Source organism: Piliocolobus tephrosceles, chromosome 21 (assembly GCF_002776525.5).
Source record: "Piliocolobus tephrosceles isolate RC106 chromosome 21, ASM277652v3, whole genome shotgun sequence".
Taxonomy (NCBI): Eukaryota; Metazoa; Chordata; class Mammalia; order Primates; family Cercopithecidae; genus Piliocolobus; species Piliocolobus tephrosceles.
This window is the reverse complement of record NC_045454.1, coordinates 14345644-14365425: the sequence shown is the minus strand read 5'-3', so window position 1 is coordinate 14365425 and position 19782 is coordinate 14345644. Positions and strand designations below refer to the sequence as shown.

The 19782-nt window shown below is 49.0% G+C and overlaps 1 protein-coding gene across 2 annotated transcripts in view; it reads right to left on the bottom strand.

The window, feature by feature from the left end:
- Positions 1-686: 686 nt before the first annotated feature.
- The window catches only part of PHLDB3 (pleckstrin homology like domain family B member 3), a 23483-nt gene continuing 4387 nt past the window's right edge, over positions 687-19782 (bottom strand). Inside the window, exons 6-12 of one of the 2 annotated variants that reach the window (XM_026448287.1) lie at positions 12898-12997; positions 12647-12737; positions 12476-12563; positions 12135-12191; positions 5209-5425; positions 3893-3978; positions 687-1121 (exon numbers count right to left, since the gene is read on the bottom strand). In XM_026448287.1, coding sequence (XP_026304072.1) covers positions 987-1121; positions 3893-3978; positions 5209-5425; positions 12135-12191; positions 12476-12563; positions 12647-12737; positions 12898-12997 — 774 coding nt within the window. In that variant the 3' untranslated portion in view covers positions 687-986. Of the gene's footprint in view, positions 1122-3642; positions 3979-5208; positions 5426-12134; positions 12192-12475; positions 12564-12646; positions 12738-12897; positions 12998-19782 lie in introns of those variants that run through there. The other variant, XM_026448286.2, reaches the window with a different exon arrangement.

The following is a 19782-nucleotide window of genomic DNA, read 5'->3' as shown; positions in this document are numbered from 1 at the left end:
CAGTGACCAGGACAATGTTGGCTCTGCCTCATGGAGCTCCCAGTGCATAAAGGACACAGATCCATCGCCCATGATGACCCAGGGTCCTCAGGGATGGGATGATAGAGCTCAAAAGGGGGTGCCTGACCCAGCCAGGGAAGTGAGGGCTTCCTGAAGGAGGTGACAACTGAACTAAGGCTGGAAGAATGAGGTGCAGCTGATTAAGGGAAGGAGGAGAGCCGGGCATAGTGGCTCACACCTGTAATCTCCGTACCTTGGGAGGCTAAGGTGGGTGGATCGCTTGAGTCCAGGAGTTGGAGACCAGCCTGGGCAACACGGTGAGACCCCATCTCTATAAAAATAGATAAAAAGAAAAAAAAGAAAAAAAGGGAAGAAAAGGGCAGAGGGAACAACGTAGGCAAAGGCCTAACGGGGGGAAGCCTAGGAGTTCCTAGAAATTTCCAGCAGCTGGTCAGGCCAGAAAGGGTGGAAACAGAAGGGCCTACAAACTAAAAAAAGCAAAACTGCCAAACACTAAGGACGCAAGCCTCTCACCCTCTTCTCCCAGCCATGACCTTAGAGTTGAAGGCCTCCATTCCTAAAGAAAGCCGGCTGTGGGACGCGTGGCTCCCAGAGGTACCGATAACTCAGATGTCCTGCCTAGGCCAAGGGGCCCCGGACGCCTAGGCTGGAAACCACAGCAGCAATTCCTGTTTTTCCTCCGTATTTAATTCGGTATCACAGGAGCACCAATAAATAGTTTCTTCCCGCCCCTGCAATCTTCCTCCTGCCCCGGGCAGGGCCTCAGGGGCTGGCGATCCCGTCGGGGGCAAGGCACCTGCAACCCAGAACGCAGCAGCTCAGGCCAGCCGAGCTGTGGGGCCTGGAGAATTCCCGGGAGAGTTCCAAAGGCGTGCGCCCAAGTTTGCCGGCAGTGGGCGGGGCCTAGGAACGCCCTCACGCCTGCGGAGCCTAGAAAGGACTTCCCCCCAAGTGGGCGGTGCCACTCAGGGGGCGTGGTTTTCGTCAGCTGCTGTCACAATGACGTCCATCCAAATGCGCATGGCTTCGGGACTCGGAGCCACCATGTAGAAAAGGCGTTCGTAGGTTTTCACGCAGAAGGTCAGGCGGGGGCTGGGGCTCTGGAATAAGCAGAAAGTGAAGGTAATGAGGACAAAAGACACTGGCCACAGTCTGGGTGCGAACCCAGCCTTGCTACTTACAGTCTGTATGGCACTGGACAAGGTACTTAAGTATCTGAATGTCAGTTTCCCTGTCTTCCCAAACGATGCCACCTACCTCACTGGGTTATTAGGATTAAATGAATTAACACAGGAAAGTACTTAAAATTAACATATGTAGAGCGCTATTGATAAATTATGGGCAAGATAAATGTTTTTTTCTTTTTTTTTGAGACGGAGTCTCGCTCTGTCGCCAGGCTGGAGTGCAGTGGCGCGATCTTGGCTCACTGCAACATCCACCTCTCGGGTTCAAGCGATTCTCCTGCCCCAGCCTCCAGAGTAGTTGGGATTACAGGCGTGCGCCACCATGCCCGGATAATTTTTGTATTTTTAGTACAGCCGGCGTTTCACCGTGTTGGTCAGGCTGGTCTCGATCTCTTGACCTCGTGATTCACCCGCGTCAGCCCCCCAAAGTGCTGGGCTTGCAGGCATGAGCCACCGCGCCAGGCCAAGAAATTTAAAAGTAGGACTTATGGCGCCTTCTCTCAGCCTAACTTCTCCTATATTAGAAATATAGGCATTCAAACTCCACCTCCCCAAAATCTAGGTCCTCTTGTACCTTGGGAAAGTTAGTGTCTAGAATCCGTTATTGAGTACCCACTTGCCAATCCCAAATTGAGTAAATCCCTTATGTCCATAATCTGTTTTTAGTCCTCTCAATAACCCTGATGGAATGCGTTGATGCGTGCCCATTCTACACATGAGAAAACTAAGGCTGGCTGGGCTGGGTGGCTCGTGCCTATAATCCCAGCACTTTGGGAGGTTGAAATGGATGGACTGCTTGAACTCAGGAGTTCGAAACCAGCCTGGGCAACATAGGGAGACCTCCATCTCTACAAAAAATACCAGAAAAACAAAACAAATTAGCTGGGTGTAGTGGCACGCACATATAGTCCTAGCTACTCAGGAGGCTGAGGCAGGAGGATTGCTTGAGCCTGAGAGATAGAGGCTACAGTGAGCTATGATTGTGCCACTGCACTCCAGCCTGGGCGACAGAGCAAGACCCTGTCTCGAAAAAAAAAAAAAAAAAAAGGGGGCGGGGCGGGGTGGCTCAAGCCTGTAATCCCAGCACTTTGGGAGGCCGAGACGGGCGGATCACGAGGTCAGGAGATCGAGACCATCCTGGCTAACACGGTGAAACTCCGTCTCTACTAAAAAATACAAAAAACTAGCCGGGCGAGGTGGCGGGCGCCTGTGGCCCCAGCTACTGGGGAGGCTGCGGCAGGAGAATGGCGTAAACCGAGGAGGCAGAGCTTGCAGTGAGCTGAGATCCAGCCACTGCACTCCAGCCTGGGCAACAGAGCGAGACTCTGCCTAAAAAAAAAAAAAGAAGAAGAAGAAGAAAAGAAACAAAGAAAACTAAGGCTAAAGAAAGGAATTCACTTTCCTGATGTCACATAGCTGAGATTCCAACCTAATTGCTAAAAAGCCACAGTTTGGTTATTCTCCACAGAGCTTTCTAAATATTGTATCAGTTGCCAACATTTAAATTTTTGGCACTGTGCTTTTATACAAGTTCCAATTCCTGAGTTCTCTGGGGCCCACTCCCACTTGGCAACTGTTGGCAGGAGCCAAGTAACAACCAGTTCCTTTATTTGTTTTTCATTTAAAAATTCAAACAAAAAAGAGAGATGGAATATTGCTATGTTGACCATGCTCGAACTCCTGGCCTCATGCAATCCTCCCATCTCAGTCTCCCAAAATGTTGGGATTACAGGCGTGAGCCACCACGCCTGGCAGATCATCTCCTTTAGATGCTCCCAGGCTGCTCCACCCTTGCTCTGACCTCTTCATTCATTCCCAGTTTGACATCAGGGTTTGCCATATTTTGGCTCTAAAACTTTTGTTCCAAGAAAATTAACAGTGACAGGCCAGGCGCGGTGGCTCACGCCTGTAATCCCAGCACTTTGGGAGGCCAAGGTGGGCAAATCATGAGGTCAGGAGTCCGAGACCAGCCTGGCCAACACAGTGAAACCCCATCTCAACTAAAAATACAAAAGTTAGCCAGGTGTGGTGGCACACCTGTAATCCCAACTACTCGGGAGGCTAAAGCAGGAGAATTGCTTGAACCCGGGCTGCGGAGGTTGCAGTGAACCAATATAGTGCCACTGCACTCCAGCCTGGGTGACAGAGCCAGATTCCGTCTTAAAAAAAAAAAAGAGCCGCATGTGATGGCTCACACTTGTAATCTCAGCACTTTGAGAGGCCAAGGTGGGCAGATCATGAGGTCAGGAGTTTGAGACCAGCCTGGCCAACATAGTGAAACCCCGTCTCTACTAAAAATACAAAAATTAGCCAGACACTGTGGCACGCCTGTAAACCCAGCTACTCGGGAGGCTGAGGCAGGAGAATAGCTTGAACCAGGGAGGCAGAGGTTGCGGTGAGCAGAGATAGCGCCACTGCACTCCAGCCTGGGCAACAGAATGAGACTCCGTCTTAAAAAAGAAAAGAAAAGAAAATTAATAGTAGCTGAAAGCCAGAGTGTGGGCTCTTAATTTTTAGTCCCTGCAGTCAGGTGACCCGTTTGTCTTCTCTGTGACAAACAGGTACTCCTGTAAGTACCCTGACAGAAGCTGCCAGTGGTTTTCCCCAGGAAGAGCCAGGGATGAGATAAGGCCTGATTCCAACTCGGACTCCAACTGGGAGGGTAGGGTGACATTGAGGGGCTTCACCTTGAAGGCACAGCGTAAGTGGTCGTAATAGACTTCCTCGATGGCCTGGAAGTAGATGACACCTTTGAGCTTGGTCTCTTCCTTGTCTGGCAGGGGAGGTAAGAGAAAAAGGGAGCCAGTAAGCAAGGTGTATCTGTGTGTGTCGAGGTGAGGGTCATTGGCCCTAAGTCCTGAGACTGGATTTGGGGTACAAAACATGGTGACAAGAGTCTGAAGGTCTCTAAAGGTTGAGAGGTGAGTGAGTGTTAATGCTGGATGGGAGACTGGGTGCAGAAACTGGACACTATTGGGGAGCGGGGTCTGTGGAGCTGGACTCCGAGGCTCTGAGTGCCCTGGGCTCTGAGAAGGGAAGGAACTCAGGGAGTACTCAATACTTTCTAGGTATCATCTCTAACCCCTCAAACTCTCCTGGAGGGGTAAGTACATTTATCTCCACTTCACAGAGGTGGAAACCAAGACTCAGAGAGGTTAAGTCACCCAGCACAAGTCACACAGCCAGAGCTGACAGGGCCAGGACTCACTAGGTAGAGTCAGATGGTCATACAGGTTAGGGGAGAAGGATTTAAGGCAATACAAGTGTCTAAGGAGGCTGGGAACAGTGGCTCACGCCTGTATTCCCAGCACTTTGGGAGGACAAGGCAGGCGGATCACAAGGTCAGGAAATCAAGACCATCCAGGTTAACACAGTGAAACCCCATCTCTGCTAAAAATACAAAAAATTAGCCGGGTGTGGTAGCACGAGCCTATAGTCCCAGCCATTCAGGAGGCTGAGCCAGGAGACTCGCTTAAACATGGGAGGCAGAGGTTGCAGTGAGCTGAGATCACGCCACTGCACTTCAGCCTGGGTGACACAGCAAGACTCCGTCTCAAAAAAAAAAAAAGTGTCCAAGGAGAGGTTTGGAATAATTGATGATCCTAGAGAAGAAGGACAAGGCCCGAGACTCCTGGCTGTTGGGGGACTGCGAGCAGCTGACAGCGCAGGTTCAGACTCCTGGGTGTCTTAGGAACATGGGCCCTGGGAAGCTTGAATTGTATTAAGCTGTTATCTATGTTATCTACGTCCCTAAGGAGGGCTGGGGGTTTGAATTCTGGGTGACTTAAAGAGGGGCTGGGGATCTGGACTCCAGGATCTGGAAGAAAAGGGAGCTGAGAGCCTGGACTCCTGGGTTGTAGGGAAGGTAGGAGCTAAGGAACCAAACTTCTGGTTCCTGGGGAACATGGAAAGTGGGGGCCAGGACTTCTGGTGCCTGTAGGGGAAAGGCCTCCGGAGTGGAATTCCAGCATCCCAGGGCCCATGGTGGCCAGGCTGGGCTTACCCGCATAGTAGGCTAAGCGGCGGGCTTGGCGGTCAAAGCAGAACCATCGCTTCCTCCAGGTCTTGATGCGGCCGCCCATCTTCACCAGGGGTCCGCGGCAGCAGCCCCCAGACACCTGCACATGTGGGCAGTTTTCTGGGTTGTGGCCCCATCCCTCCAGATGCTGCCGGAGATCCAAGATTCGCGGGCCTGGAGGGTGGGGTGGGGTGGGCGGGGCCTGGGGAGCAAAGAGAAGAGGCAGCTGATGTAAGGGGTGGGGGATTCTACAGCCTGGAGCCCCTCGAGGGGAGCAAGTCATAGCAGCTTGAGTGTAAGGCCCGCTACAGTCTTTAAAGGGTAATATTAACAAGGACCATCTGATGAATGCAATGGCTACATGGATTGACTATGATGCTCTGCCCAGGGCTTTATGGACAATAGCTCCTTGGCACTTCATGGCAGCTGTGAGCCCCATTTTACAGATGAGCAAAATGAGGTACAGAGAGATGACATAATGCACCCGAGGTCACACAGAGCTTCTAGGCAGCAGAACTGGGACACGAATCCAGGTATTTGTGACTCTAGAGCTCACCCTGAAACATCAGAGGCCTAGCAAAATGAAGATCGGGCTGGGCATGGTGGTTCATGACTGTAATCTCAGGGCTTTGGGAAGCTGAGGCAGGAGGATCCCTTAGGCCTAAGAATTCAAGGGCAGCCTGGGCAACACAGTGAGATCCTGTCTGTGAAAAAAAAAAATTTTTTTTGAAAAAAAGAAATGAAGATTGGAGCCTGTGTGGTGGCTTGAGCCTGTAATTCCAGCTACTCAGGAGACTGAGGTGGGAGGATCCCTTGATCCCAGGAGTTTGAAACCAGCCTGGGCAACACAGAACACCCCTTCTCTATTTAAAGAGAGAGAGAAAACAGAAGCTATGTGCAGTGGCTCATGCCTGTAATCCCAGCACTTTGGGAAGCTGAAGTGGAAGGATCACTTGAGGCTATGAGTTGGAGACCAGCCTGGGCAATATAGAGAGACCCCATCTCTACTAAAAATCCAGAAAATTAGCTGGGCCTGGTGGCGCACACCTGTAGTTCCAGCTACTAAAGAAACTGAGCCCAGGAGGATCGCTTGAGCCCAGGAGATGGAAATTGCACTGAGCTATGATTGCACCACTGCACTCCAGCCGGGGTGACTGAGTGAGACCCTGTCTCAAAAATAAAACAGAGAGTGCTTGTTTACATTATTATTGTTGTTGTTATTGTTGTGATTGAAATTGATGAATATAATCCTCTGCTAAGTACTTTCTAGGTATAATCTCTGCCCCCTCAAACTCTCCTGGAGGGGTAAGTACATTTATCTCCATTTCACAGATGTGGAAACCAAGACTCAGAGAGGTTAAGTCGCTCAAGACAAGTCACATAGCCAGAGCTGACAGAGCCAGAACTCACCAGGTAGAGTGGTCACCTCAGATGGTCATACAGGTTGAGGAGGAGGATTTAAGGCAAGACAAGTGTCCATTATTTATGAGAGCCTGACCATGAGCTGGTCTGATCCAACCTATTCTTCCCAAATAATCCCTGCAAACAGTGGTAGGATTCCGGAGGTCAAACGGAGGTTCAGTACATCTCAGATTTCTTCGTGCAAGCAGATCCGCTGGGGATTTTTGTTAAAATGTTAAAATGCAGACTCCGGGCTGGGTGCAGTGGCTCACACCTGTAATGCCAGCACTTTGGGAGGCAGAGGCAGGCGGATCACGAGGTCAGGAGATCGAGATCATCCTGGCTAACATAGTGAAACCCTGTCTCTACTAAAAAGACAAAAAATTAGCTAGGTGTGGTGGCAGGCGCCTGTAGTCCCAGGAGGCTGAGGCAGGAGAATGGCGTGAACCCAGGAGGTGGAGCTTGCAGTGAGCCGAGATCGCACCACTGCACTCCAGCCTGGGCGACAGAGCAAGACTCCGTGTCTTTAAAAAAAAAAAAAAAAATGCAGACTCTGATTCAGTCATTTCAGGGTGGGGTCTGGAGTAAGGGGAGAGGTTCTGCATGTCTGACAAGCTCCCAGGTGGGCCCTGATGCTGCTGTTCCACCAGCCACACTTTGAGTGTCAAGGAGTTAGAAAACTGAAGCAGGATGGGTGTGGAGGCTCACACCTGTAATCCCAGCACTTTGGGAGGCCAAGAGGGGAGGATCCCTTAAACCCAGGAGTTTGAGACCAGCCTGGGGCAAAATGGTGAAACCCCGTCTCTACAAAAAATACAAAACTTAGGCCAGGCTTGGTGGCTCATGCCTGTAATCCTAGCACTTTGGGAAGCCAAGGTGGGCGGATCACCTGAGGACGGGAGTTCGAGACCAGCCTGACCAACATGGAGAAACCCTGTCTGTGCTAAAAATACAAAATTAGCCAGGCGTGGTGGCGCAAGCCTGTAATCCCAGCTACTCAGGAGGCTGAGGCAGGAGAATCGCTTGAACCCGGGAGGTGGAAGTTGTGGTGAGTCAAGATGGCACCATTGCACTCCAGCCTGGGCAACAAGAGCGAAACTCCATCTCAAAAAAATAATAATACAAAAATTAGCCAGGTGTGGTGGTGTATGCCTAGGATCCCAGCTAATTAGGAGGCTGAGGTGGGAGGATAGCTTGAGCCCAGGAGGTAGAGGTTACAGTGAGCCGAGATCAGACCTCTGCACTCCAGCCTGGGTGACAAAGGGAGATCGTGTCTCAAAAAAAAAAAAAAGGAAAGAAAGAAAGAAAAGAAAGAAAAAGAGAAAGAAAGAAAGGAAAGAAGAAAAGAAAAGAAAGAAGAAAGAAAGACAACTGAAGCAAGGCCAGAGCAAGAAGGGATGAGAAAGAGAGATGAGATTTACTGGTTGGAGACAGCAGAGTGAGGTGGGGAAATGAGAAGGATTAGGGAGGAGGACTGCAGGGAGGGAAAGGCCAGGTTTGAAGAGCACCCGCTGGGCCTGCAATCTCCCCAAATCCACACAGGAAGACCAAGGATCGCCACCATGTGTGGAAGCTCCCGCTCTGTGTCAGGCACAATGCCAAGTGGTCACTGTGATTATTTCGTTTCTTCTCCAAAACAACCCATTAATGTCCCCCACTAGACAGATCAAGAAACTGAGGCTTTAAGAAGAGGTGACTCTCCAAGGTCACCGAACTAGGACGTAGGGAGCTGGGCCCCAATCTAGGAGAAGACCAGGGATGGGCTTGGGACTCCACCACTGCCCAGCTATGTCACCTCCACAGAACTCCTGTCCCTCTGGGAGCCTCAGTTCCCTGCGCTAAAACACAGGGTTTATCACAGCACCCTCCTCTTGAGACTGTTGCAAGGATTAGCTGACTGCCGTCAGGGTTTCCAACCCAGAGCTTCCCCTTCTAGGTGTGAAGCCCAGAGACACCCTTGCTCATGTGCACGAAAGACAGCAGAGGTGTAGGGCAGGGGACAAAGCACACAGCAGGGGACTGTTTAATACATGATGACACTACAAGCCAGGCAGAACACCAGAGCAGGAACAATTCTGTGTGTTTGTTTGTTTGTTTTGAGACAGAGTCTTACTCTGTCGCCCAGGCTGGAGTGCAATGGTGTGATCTCGGCTCATTGCAACCTCTGCTTCCCAGTTCAAGCGATTCTCCCGCCTCAGCCTCTCAGGTAGGTGGGACTACAGGCACATGCCACCACGCCCGGCTAATTTTTCTATTTTTAGTAGAGATGGGGTTTCTCTACATTGGTCAGGCTGGTCTCGAACTCCCAGCCTCAGGTGATCTGCCTGCCTTGGCCTCCCAAAGTGCTGGGATTACAGGCGTGAGCCACCGCACCTGGCCTGTGCTTCGTTTTTAATGAGCACAAGCTTATGCCTAACAACGCAGAAGACCCCACTGCCGTTCCTGCCTTATTTTGCTCCCTGGCTCTTATCAGCCTCTGACATGCTATTTACTTTACATATTGATGTTGTTTTGTGTCCATCTTTCTTCCCCTTTAAAACATCAGCTTCCCCCAAAGGTGGGGACTGTTATCTTGGTCACTGCTATAACCCAGGATCTAGCACACAGTAGGCACTCAATAAATATTGGCTGAAATGAATAAGGGAAGGACAGATGGTGGTAAAAACAAAAAGGTTGGGAAGGATGTGCTTATTTATGAGACAAATAAATTCACAAAATATGGCTTGATTGGTGCCTGTGGGAAAGTATAAACATAGATTTGAAGGCTTCTCAGCAGTAGAAGTGAGATCAGGAAGAAAGTGACCACTTTCTTAATACTTTATCTACCATTCTTTTTTTTTTTTTTTGAGGTGGGGTCTCACTCTGTCACTGAAGCTGGAGTGCAGTGGTGCAATCATAGCTCACTGCAGACTCCACCTACTGGGCTCAAGCAATCCTCCCACCTCAGCCTCCTGAGTAGCTGGGACCACAGGCATGCACTACCACACCTGCTAGTTTTTTAACTCTCTGTAGAGATGAGGGTCTGACCATGCTGCCCAGGCTGGTCTCCAGCTCTGGGACTCAAGTGATCCTTCCACCTCGGCCTCTCAAAGTGCTGAGATTATAGGCGTGAGCTACTGTGCCTAGCTTTATCATTCTTTATAACAAAATGCATCCATTCTATGAATATTATTAGTATAGGTAAAAATATAATTTATGTAAGGGAGCTGTCAGCTAAATCAAGAATGTGAAAAAGTCAATAGGATAAATGGATTATTTCCACAAATAAATAGTGGTTATTTTTTTTTAATGGGGAGGCAGAACTGTTAGAAATTAAAAGATTTAAGAGACATTAAACCAAATGCATAGTGTGTGCTTTGCATATAGATTCAAATAAATCAACTGTGAAAAGATATTTTGGGTCAGGCATGGTGGCTCAGGCCTATCTCAGCACTTTGGCTGGCCAGAAGGGAGGCTCGAGGCCAGGAATTCAATACCAGCCTGGCCAATATAGTGTCTCTACTGTTAAAAATAGAAAACAAAGTCAGGCACGGTAGCTCATGCCTGCAATGCCAGCACTTTGGGAGGCCAAGGTGGGTGGATCACCTGAGATCAGGAGTTCGAAACCAGCCTGGCCAACATGGTGAAACCCCGTCTCTACCATAAATACAAAATTAGCCAGGCATGGTGGTAGGCGCCTGAAATCCCAGCTACTCCAGAGGCTGAGGCAGGAGAATCGCTTGAACCCTGGAGGCAGAGGTTGCAATGAGCCAAGATGGTGCCACTGCACTCCAGCTTGGGCAACAAAGTGAGATTCCATCTTGAAAAAACAAAAAAAAAAGGAGAAGAAAAATAAAAAATAAATTTAAAAATATATATATTTTGGAGACAATGAGAGAAATGTGAATATGGACTATATATTACAATATAATGAAATCAATAATCTCATAAGATATGGCAATGGAATTTTTGTTATGTTAAAGAAAAAAAAAAAATCTACTGGCCAGGCACAGTGGCTCACACTTGTAATCCCAGCACTTTTTGAGGCCAAGGCAGGCAGATCACCTGAGGTCAGGAGTTCAAGGCCAGCCTGGACAATATGGCAAAACCCCATCTCTACTAAAAACAAACAAAAAAAATTAGCTGGGTGTGGTGGTGGGCACTTGTAGTCCCAGCTACTTGGGAGGCTGAGGTAGGAGAATCACTTGAACCAGGGAGGCAGAGGTTCCAGTGAGCTGAGATCACATTGCTGCATTCTAGCGTGGGCGACAAGAGAAAACTCCATCCCCCCAAAAACAAGCCTATCTGTTGGAGATAAATCGTGATGTTTGAGTGAAAGGATACAATATTTTGCTTTAAAATACTTCGGTGCAGAGTGAGATGTAGGTATGGGATTAGTAAAATAAAATTGGTGACTAGGCACCAGGGGCTCATGCTTATAATTCTAGCACTTTGGGAGGCTGAGATGGGAGGATTGTTTGAGGCCAGGAGTTTGAGATCAGCCTGGACAACACAGCAAGACTCTATCTCTACAAAAATAAAATACATTAAAAATATAGGAGTGCAGAAGACTTACTGAGAAAAAAAGAAAAATATTAAAAATAAAAATAAAAATATACCTAGTACATACACAAATTAAAAAGTTAAATAAAATAAATAAATAAAAAGTTGGCAAGTACAACAAGATTCAATATTGAAAATGATTGAAGCTGCGCAGTGGGCACCTGGGGGTCTATTAATCTACTCCTTCTCTCGTGCATATGCTTGAATTTTTCTAAAATAAAAAGTTTTTTTTAATAAAAATAAAAACAGTTTTTTGGTTTTTTGTTTTTTTTTTGAGATGGAGTTTCATTCTTGTTGCCCAGGCTGGAGTGCAATGGCGTGATCTCGGCTCACTGCAACCTCCACCTCTGGGTTCAAGTGATTCTCATGCCTCAGCCTCCTGAGTAGCTGGGATTACAGGCATGTGCCACCACACCTGGCTAATTTTTGTATTTTCAGTAGAGATGGGGTTTCGCCATGTTGGCCAGGCTGGTTGCAAACTCCTGACCTCAGGTGATGTACCCGCCTTGGCCTCCCAAAGTGCTAGGATTACAGGCATGAGCCACCGTGCCTGGCCAAAAACCAAATTTTAAATGATTTTGAAAAGTTCCAGCATGGACTGGGTATGGTGGTTCACACTATAATCCCAGTACTCTGAGAGGCTGAGGTAGGAGGATTGCTAGAGGCCAGGAATAAGTCCCAGCATGGACTTGTCCTCCTTCTGTACTGACTGCTGACATTGTCACCAATGCACAGAAGAGGAAACCGAGGCAGAGTAGAGCAAGTTACCCGAGGACCTGCCACATATAGAGATGACCATCGATGGGTCATGGGAACAGGAACTGGTCCTCTGCTGTTCCCTTGCCCTTGCCAAGCCCCGGACACTTTTCTGTTCCATTGGAGGAAAGGGTCAGATGTAAGAAAGGGCATAGGTCAGGGGGAGAAACGGAGCAGGGAGAGGTGGGCGTGAGGACAGGGGTGGAACTGACCGTGATGGCAGGGACAGCAGGGCCTGAGGAACCTTCTGTGCCCCTTCTTGTTCCTTCCTGTGGATTCAGGATGAAGCACTCAATGAGGATGCCAGCCCATAAGATGATGGGGTGGTCGGAGAATGTCCTAGGTTCCCTGTTCTGAGGGTAGAGGGGCTGGGGGCCTGGAATCCTGGGTCTGAAGGAGGTGGGGCTGGGGGCCTGGACCCCTGGGTCTGAGGGAGGAGGGGCTGGGCCTAGACTCCTGGGTCTGAGGGAGGAGGGACTAGGGGTCTCCCAGGTCTGAGGGAAGAAGGGCTGGGGCAGTCGTCTGTTCCTAAGAGGATGGCCTGGGCTCTCACCCGGGCCTTGAGCAGCCGCTCCCTCTCCGCCATGGCCTGCTGCAGGAGCCGCTCCATGTGGGCAATGTCCGGGTGGACGGCCCCACAGCTAGGAGGAGGGAACACAGACGGGGTGGGTTACAGTGGCTGGGCCTCTTCTCCCATCTCCCCACCTTCTCTCCGATGTCTCACCTATTCCCACAGCCACAGTTCAGCAGCTGGTAGAGGGGGTATCTGCCAGAGTCCCCCACTGCTGGCGGGAGAGCTGAGGCCTCCAGGGATTCTAGGATAGAGGGGACCAGGTTACGGCGCTGGTTACACCCTGGCCCGAGCCCCTCCACTTCTCCCCCTGCAGGCATAGATGCGGGTTTCCTCCATCCTCTGCTGCAGGATGGGTGCTGATGCGGGAAGGAAGCAGGGAAGGGGGGGGGAGGGATCCTCACCAGTACAATGGAAGGACAGAGGTCGGGGGGATCCTCTCTGGCTCGCCCTCTCTCCCCTTTTCCGGGGCAGGCTCCCAGTCCTCTGGAGGCCAATGGAGCCCTGAAAACACAAAAGGCTCATAAGCATTGGAAAAAGGCTTGATCTCCACCCTAAGTCAGAGCACTGCCCAGTGAAACCACCACCCAGTCAGCACAAATCAAAACGCTACTGTCGACATATGCTGAGTGAAAGGACCTCACGGGGTATGATCCCATTTATAATGTCAGGCCGAGCGCAGTGGCCCACGCCTGTAATCCTAGCACTTTGGGAGTCCAAGGCAGGCGGATCACCTGAGGCCGGGAGCTCGAGACCAGCCTGGCCAATATGGTGAAACCCCATCTCCACTAAAAATACAGAAATCAGCCGGGCATGGTGGCGGGTGCCTGTAGTTCCAGCTACTCAGGAGGCTGAGGCAGAAGAATCGCTTGAACCTGGGAGGTGGAGCTTGCAGTGAGCTAAGATCGCGCCACTGCACTCCAGCCTGAGTGACAGAGCAAGACTCCGTCTCAAAAAAAAAAAAAAGAAAAGATAAAAAGAAATGTCCCGAACAGGCAAATTAACATAGAAACGGAAAGTAGAATAATGGTTGCCCAGACTGGGGTAGATGGGGGAACCGAGAGGCTAAGGGATGCAGGGTTTCTTTTGGGGGGTAATGAAAATGTTCTAAAATTGATTGTGGTAATGTTTGCATAACTTTGAATATACTACAAGACACAGAACTGTACAATTTAAATGAATGAATTGTATGGGGACGTGAATTATGCCTCAATGAAACTCTTTCTAAAAATCCCACTGTGGGTCAGGTGTGGTAGCTCATGCCTGTAATCCCAACACTTTGGGAGGCCGAGGTGGGTGGATAACTTGAGGTCAGGCGTTCGAGACCAGCCAGGCCAACATGGTGAAACCCTGTCTCTACTAAAAATACAAAAATTAGCCAGGCATGGTGGCACGTGCCTATAATCCCAGCTACTCAGGTGGTTGAGGCAGGAGAATTGCTTGAACCTGGGAGGCAGAGGTTTCAGTGAGCCAAGATCTCGCCACTGAAATCCAGGCTGGACGACAGAGTGAGACTCTGTCTCAAAAAAAAAAAAAAAAATCCCACTGCCTCCGGGCAGTGGCTCACACCCATAATGCCAGCACTTTGAGAGGCCCAGGCAGGCAAATTGCTTGAGCCCAGGAGTTAGAGACCAGCCTGGGCAACATGGTGAAACTCTGTCTCTACAAAAAATACAAAAATTAGCCGGGCGTGGTGGCACATGCCTGCAGTCCCAGCTACTGTGGAGGCTGATGTGGGAGGATCGCTTGAACCCGGGAGGTCGAGGTTGCGGTGAGCTGAGACTGTGCCACTGCACTCCAGTCTGGGTGACAGAGTGTGAGCCTGTCTCAAAAAAAATAAATAAGTAAAACATAAAAACAAAAAACCCACTGTGCTGGTGGCTATGTAGGAAACCCAGATGCCCTCATGTAATACTGGGGGTGTTCTACTGGAACAAGCTTTATGGAGAGCAACTTGGCTTTTAAAAAAAAAAATCTGAATGACAAATGCATAAACCATGGAGCCCCAGTTCTACTCTAGAAATTCAGCCAATGGTACACTCATACACATGCAAAGTGATCTGAGTTCGAGGTCATTCCCTGCATTGCCATCTGTGCTAACAAAAGCATGGAGACCACCTAAGTGCCCATCAGAAGGGGACAAGGTAAATGAACCATGGCTTATGCACTCCATAGACCGTTTTTTTTTTGAGTTGGAGTTTCACTGTGTTGCCCAGGCTGGAGTGCAGTAGCGCAATCTCGACTCATTGCAACCTCCACCTCCTGGGTTCAAGCGATTCTCCTGCCTCAGCCTCCTGAGTAGCTGGGATTACAGGCATGTGACACCACGCCAGGCTAATTTTTGTATTTTTAGTAGAGATGGGGTTACGCCATATTGGTCAGGCTGGTCTCTAATTCCTGACTTCAAGTGATCCACCTGCCTCGGCCTCCCAAAGTGCTGGGATTACAGGCATGAGCCACCATGCCCAGCTGACTCCATGGACAATTCTGCGGTGTAGAACAAGAGGAAGATGCATCCTATATCCAGATAGAACATAAGATCCAAAAAAGAAAGAAAAAAAAAAAAAAAGAACATAATATCCAAGAGAAAAGCAAGGCCGGGTGTGGTAGCGTGCACCTGTAGTCCCAGCTACTCGGGAGGCTGAGGTGGGAGGATCACTTGAGCCCAGGAGGTTGAGGCAGCAGTGAGCCATGATCATGCCACTGTACGCTAGCCTGGGCGACAGTGAGACCTGTCTCTTAAAGTTTTTTTTTTTTTTAAAGCAAGTACAGTGTAGAATAAACTAGGTATGCATAAAAAGAGGGGAAAAGTATGTACATGACTAGTTGTGTCAACACAGAATATCTCCGGGGAACACATGGGAAATTGGTAACCCTGGTGACCCTCAGGAAGTGAACAGCGTAGGAGGGGGAACAAGAGCCGCAGAGTCTTCTCTGAATATCCTCCCACACCGTGTGAATTTTGAATTAGGATAATGTTAACTTTTTAAAAACAAATAAACATGAAAAATAAATGCAACCTGTGTTCCTGAGCCAAGAAAAAAAAGTTTGTTTTCTTTTTGTGAATTTTTTGCTAGAAAAAAACACTGGTGGGACCAGGAACAGTGGCTCATGCCTGTAATTCCAGCACTCTGGGAGGCCGAGGCAGACGGATCATCTAAGGTCGGGAGTTCAAGACCAGCCTGGTCAACATGGTGAAACCCCGTCTCTACTAAAAACACAAAAATTAGCTGGGCGTGGTGGTGGGCACCTGTAATTGCAGCTACTCAGGAAGCTGAGGCAGGAGAATCGCTTATACCAGGGAGGCAGAAGTTGCAGTGAGCCGAGATCACACCACTGCATTCCAGCCTGGACAACAGAGCAAGACTCTGCCGAAAAAAAAATAGAAAGAAAGAGCAAGCAAGCCAAAAGGGAGAGAGAGAGAGAGAAGGAAGGAAGGAAGGAAGGAAGGAAGGAAGGAAGGAAGGAAGGAAGGGGGGGGGGGGGGAAGGAAGGGGGGGGGGGGAAACATTGGTGGAACAACTGACAAATTATAAATAAGATCTATGGATTCTAATAGTATTGTCTCAGTGTTAGTTTCCTGAAATTGATCATTGAACTGTGGTTGTATAACAGAATGGGCTTGACATTAGGTAGTAAATTTAGGAATATTTAGGGGTTAAGGGGAATCAAGGGTAAGAAAATAATGGGCCAGGCATGAAGGCTCACACCTGTAATCCTAGCACTTTGGGAGGCCTGGGGAAGGCAGATCACTTGAACTCAGGAATTTGAGACCAGTCTGGGGCAATATAGTGAGACCCTATGTCTACAAAGAATACAAAAATTAGCCTGGCGTGGTGGCGCATGCCTGTAATCCCAGCTACCTGGGGGACTGAGGCAGAGAATCACTTGAGGCTAGGAGGTAGAGGCTGCAGTGAGCCAAGATCGCACCATACACTCCACTCCAGCCTGGGTGACAAAGCAAGACTGTCTTAAAAATTAAAAAATTAAAAATAAGAACTCTGGGAGTTGAGAAATGTTAGCTCCACTTCACGGAGAGGAAACTGAGGCTCAAATCCCTGTGCTTTTCTTGACTTTTTCCTTCCTTCCAGCCACATTCCCAGCACTTCCTAGCTGGGAGATCTTAGATACTTGGCACTGAGGAACCAAGCGGGCAGGACAGACCCCAGCTTTGTCTGCATGGCACTTATGTTGTAGGAACTGCATAAGCCATCAGCAAGCCATAGAAACAGGCTGGTTCGGGTTCAAATCCCAGCTCTGCCACTTCCTGGGTGCATGTTGTAGACAAGTCATTTCTCTTCTCAAGCGAGGTGTCCTCTCTGTAAAGTGGGTAACATCTCACTGCCCTTCCTGGGTTGTTGCAAGAATTAAACGAGTGACCTCACACAATGCATGTAGAAGCATGTGTGGCCCCCAGGTGAGATCCAGGAGCTAAGCAATGAGATCCACATTGGTGGGTACAGGGTACACCTGGGCTTAGAGGCCTCCTGTGCACAGGAGCCAACAACTCAGGTGACAACTCCATAGGACTGGACATGGTGTCCCACCAAGTATTTTCATATATGCAATTTACTAATAAGGGTAATTGCTATTCTAAGTCACGTTGCCTGGCAACACAGCTGACACCTATCTTCATCAAGTTTCCAGGGGAAGCAGCTAGAAAGTTAATTACCCATACAGAAGAACATCTGCTAACCCTTCACCCGAATAATGATGGAACCTGCTTGTGGGGGTTCTTCCCAAGAAAAAATGAAATTTTATATATTAGGTTGAGCCAGGGGAATTGCCAGTATACAACTGTTTCTTGCCTCCAAGTAATAGCAATTCCATAAGGTTCAAAGTGATAAAATGGTTTAGAACAGACCCTGACCTATATTCAGTGCGTTAAAATTAGTATTATTAATATTAACTAGCAAATAACAATTTTTTTTTTTGAGACGGAGTCTTGCTGTGTCGCCCAGGCTGGAATGCAGTGGCACGATCTTGGCTCACTGCAAGCTCCGCCTCCCAGGTTCATGCCATTCTCCGGCCTCAGCCTCCCGAGTAGCTGGGACTACAGGCACCCGCCACCATGCCCGGCTGATTTTTTTTTGTTGTTGTTCATTTGTTTTTTAGTAGAGACGGGGTTGCACCATGTTAGCCAGGATGGTCTCAATCTCCTGACCTCATGATCTGCCTACCTTGGCCTCCTAAAGTGCTGGGATTACAGGCGTGAGCCACCGCGCCCGGCCACGGAGTCTCACTCTGTCACCTAGGCTGGCATGCAGTGGTGCGACCTTGGCTCACTGAAACCTCCATCTCCTGGGTTCAAACTATTCTGCCTCAGCCTCCTGAGTAACTGGGATTATAGGCATGCACCAGCACACCCAGCTGATTTTTTTTTTTTTTTTTTTTTTTTTTTGAGACAAAGCCTAGCTCTGTCACCCAGGCTGGAGTGCAGTGGCACAATCTCGGCTCACTGCAACCTGCGCCTCCTGGGTTCAAGCGATTCTCCTGCCTCAGCCTCCTGAGTAGCTGGGACTACAGATGTGTGCCACACCTGGCTAATTTTTGTATTTTTAGTAGAGACAGGGGTTCACCATGTTGGTCAGGCTGGTCTCGAACTCCTGACCTTGTGATCCACCTGTCTCAGCCTCCCAAAGTACTGAGATTACAGGCATAAGCCACCGCGTCCAGCCAATTTTTTGTATTTTTAGTAGAGATGGAGTGTCACCAAGTTGGCCAGGCTGGTTTTGAACTCCTGACCTCAAGGGATCCACCCACCTCAGCCTCTCAAAGTGCTGGATTACAGGCATGAGCTGCCGCACACTGTTATTATTTATTCATTTATTTATTTTTGAGACACAGTCTTACTCTGTCGCCCAAGTCTCAAACTCCTGACCTCAGGTGATCCACCCGCCTCAGCCTCCCAAAGTGCTGGGATTATAGGCATGAGCCACCATGTCCGGCCCACACACTCGTATTCTTAACAGCATTGCTTAAAGTTGAAAAAAACCTCAAATCACCATCTGCAGAGGAAGGGCTGTTCCATGTCCCCACAGTGGAATGTCAAGCCCAGGGTGATTAAGAACCTAGGCTCTAGGAGGTTGAGCGTGGTGGCTCACCCCTGTAATCCCAGCACTTTGGGAGGCTGAGGCAGGAAGATTGCTTGAGCTCAGGAGTTCAAGACCAGCTTGGGCAACCTGGCAAAACCCCGTCTCTACACACACACATACACAAATTAGCTGGGTGTGGTGGCTGTAGTCCCAGCTACTCCAGAGGCTGAGGTGGGAGGATGGCTTGAGCCTGGGAGGCAGATCATGTCACTGCACTCTGGCCTGGGTGACAGAGGCAGACCCTATCTCAAAAAAAAAAAAAAAAGGAAAAAAGAAACTAGGTTCTGAAAACAGAGTACCTGGGTTCAAATCCCAGCTCTTCCACATACTAGCTGGTTAAACAACTTAACTTCTCTGTCATGGTGTTTTTGCCATGGAAACAAGAACCTAGCTCACAGATTTGTTGCAAAGACAAATCAGTAAGCCAATCAGCATGAAGCATTTGTAACCATGCCTTGCACACTATAATGACTCAATAAAACCATTGTTATTATTATTGCTTTTGTTATTATTATTATTATTGTGAAGTCATTAAAAATGAGGCACCTCTAAATGTATCAATATAAAACAATCTCCAAGATAGAGTTAAGTCAAAAAATAAAAACCAGTGGGCCAGGCATAGTGGATCACACCTGTAATCCCAGCACTTTGGGAGGCCAAGGCAGGCAGATCACCTGAGGTCACGAGTTCAAGACCAGCCTGGCCAACATGGCAAAACCCCATCTCTATTAAAAATACAAAAATTAGCCAGGTGTGGTAGCACACGCCTATAATCCCAGCTACTCGGGAGGCTGAGGCTGGAGAATCACTTGAACCCAGGAGGCAGAGGTTGCAGTGAGTTGAGATCGCATCATTGTACTCCAGCCTGGGCAACAAGAATGAAACTCTGTCTCGAGCCAATAAATAAATAAATAAAATAAAAGCCAGTGAGATCCTATCGCTACAAATTGGGCCCATGAGTGGTGGCTCATGCCTGTAACCCCAGCAATTTGGGAGGCTAAAGCAGGAGGACCACTTGAGCCCAAGGGTTCAAGACTAGCTTGGGCAACATAGGGAGACCTCATCTGTACCAAAATAACTTCAAAAATCAGCTGTGCTTGGTGGTGCGTGGTTGTGCGTGGCGGTGCATGGTGGTACGTGGCGGTGTGTGGTGGTGCGTGGCGGTGCGTGGTGGTGCGTGGCGGTGCGTGGTGG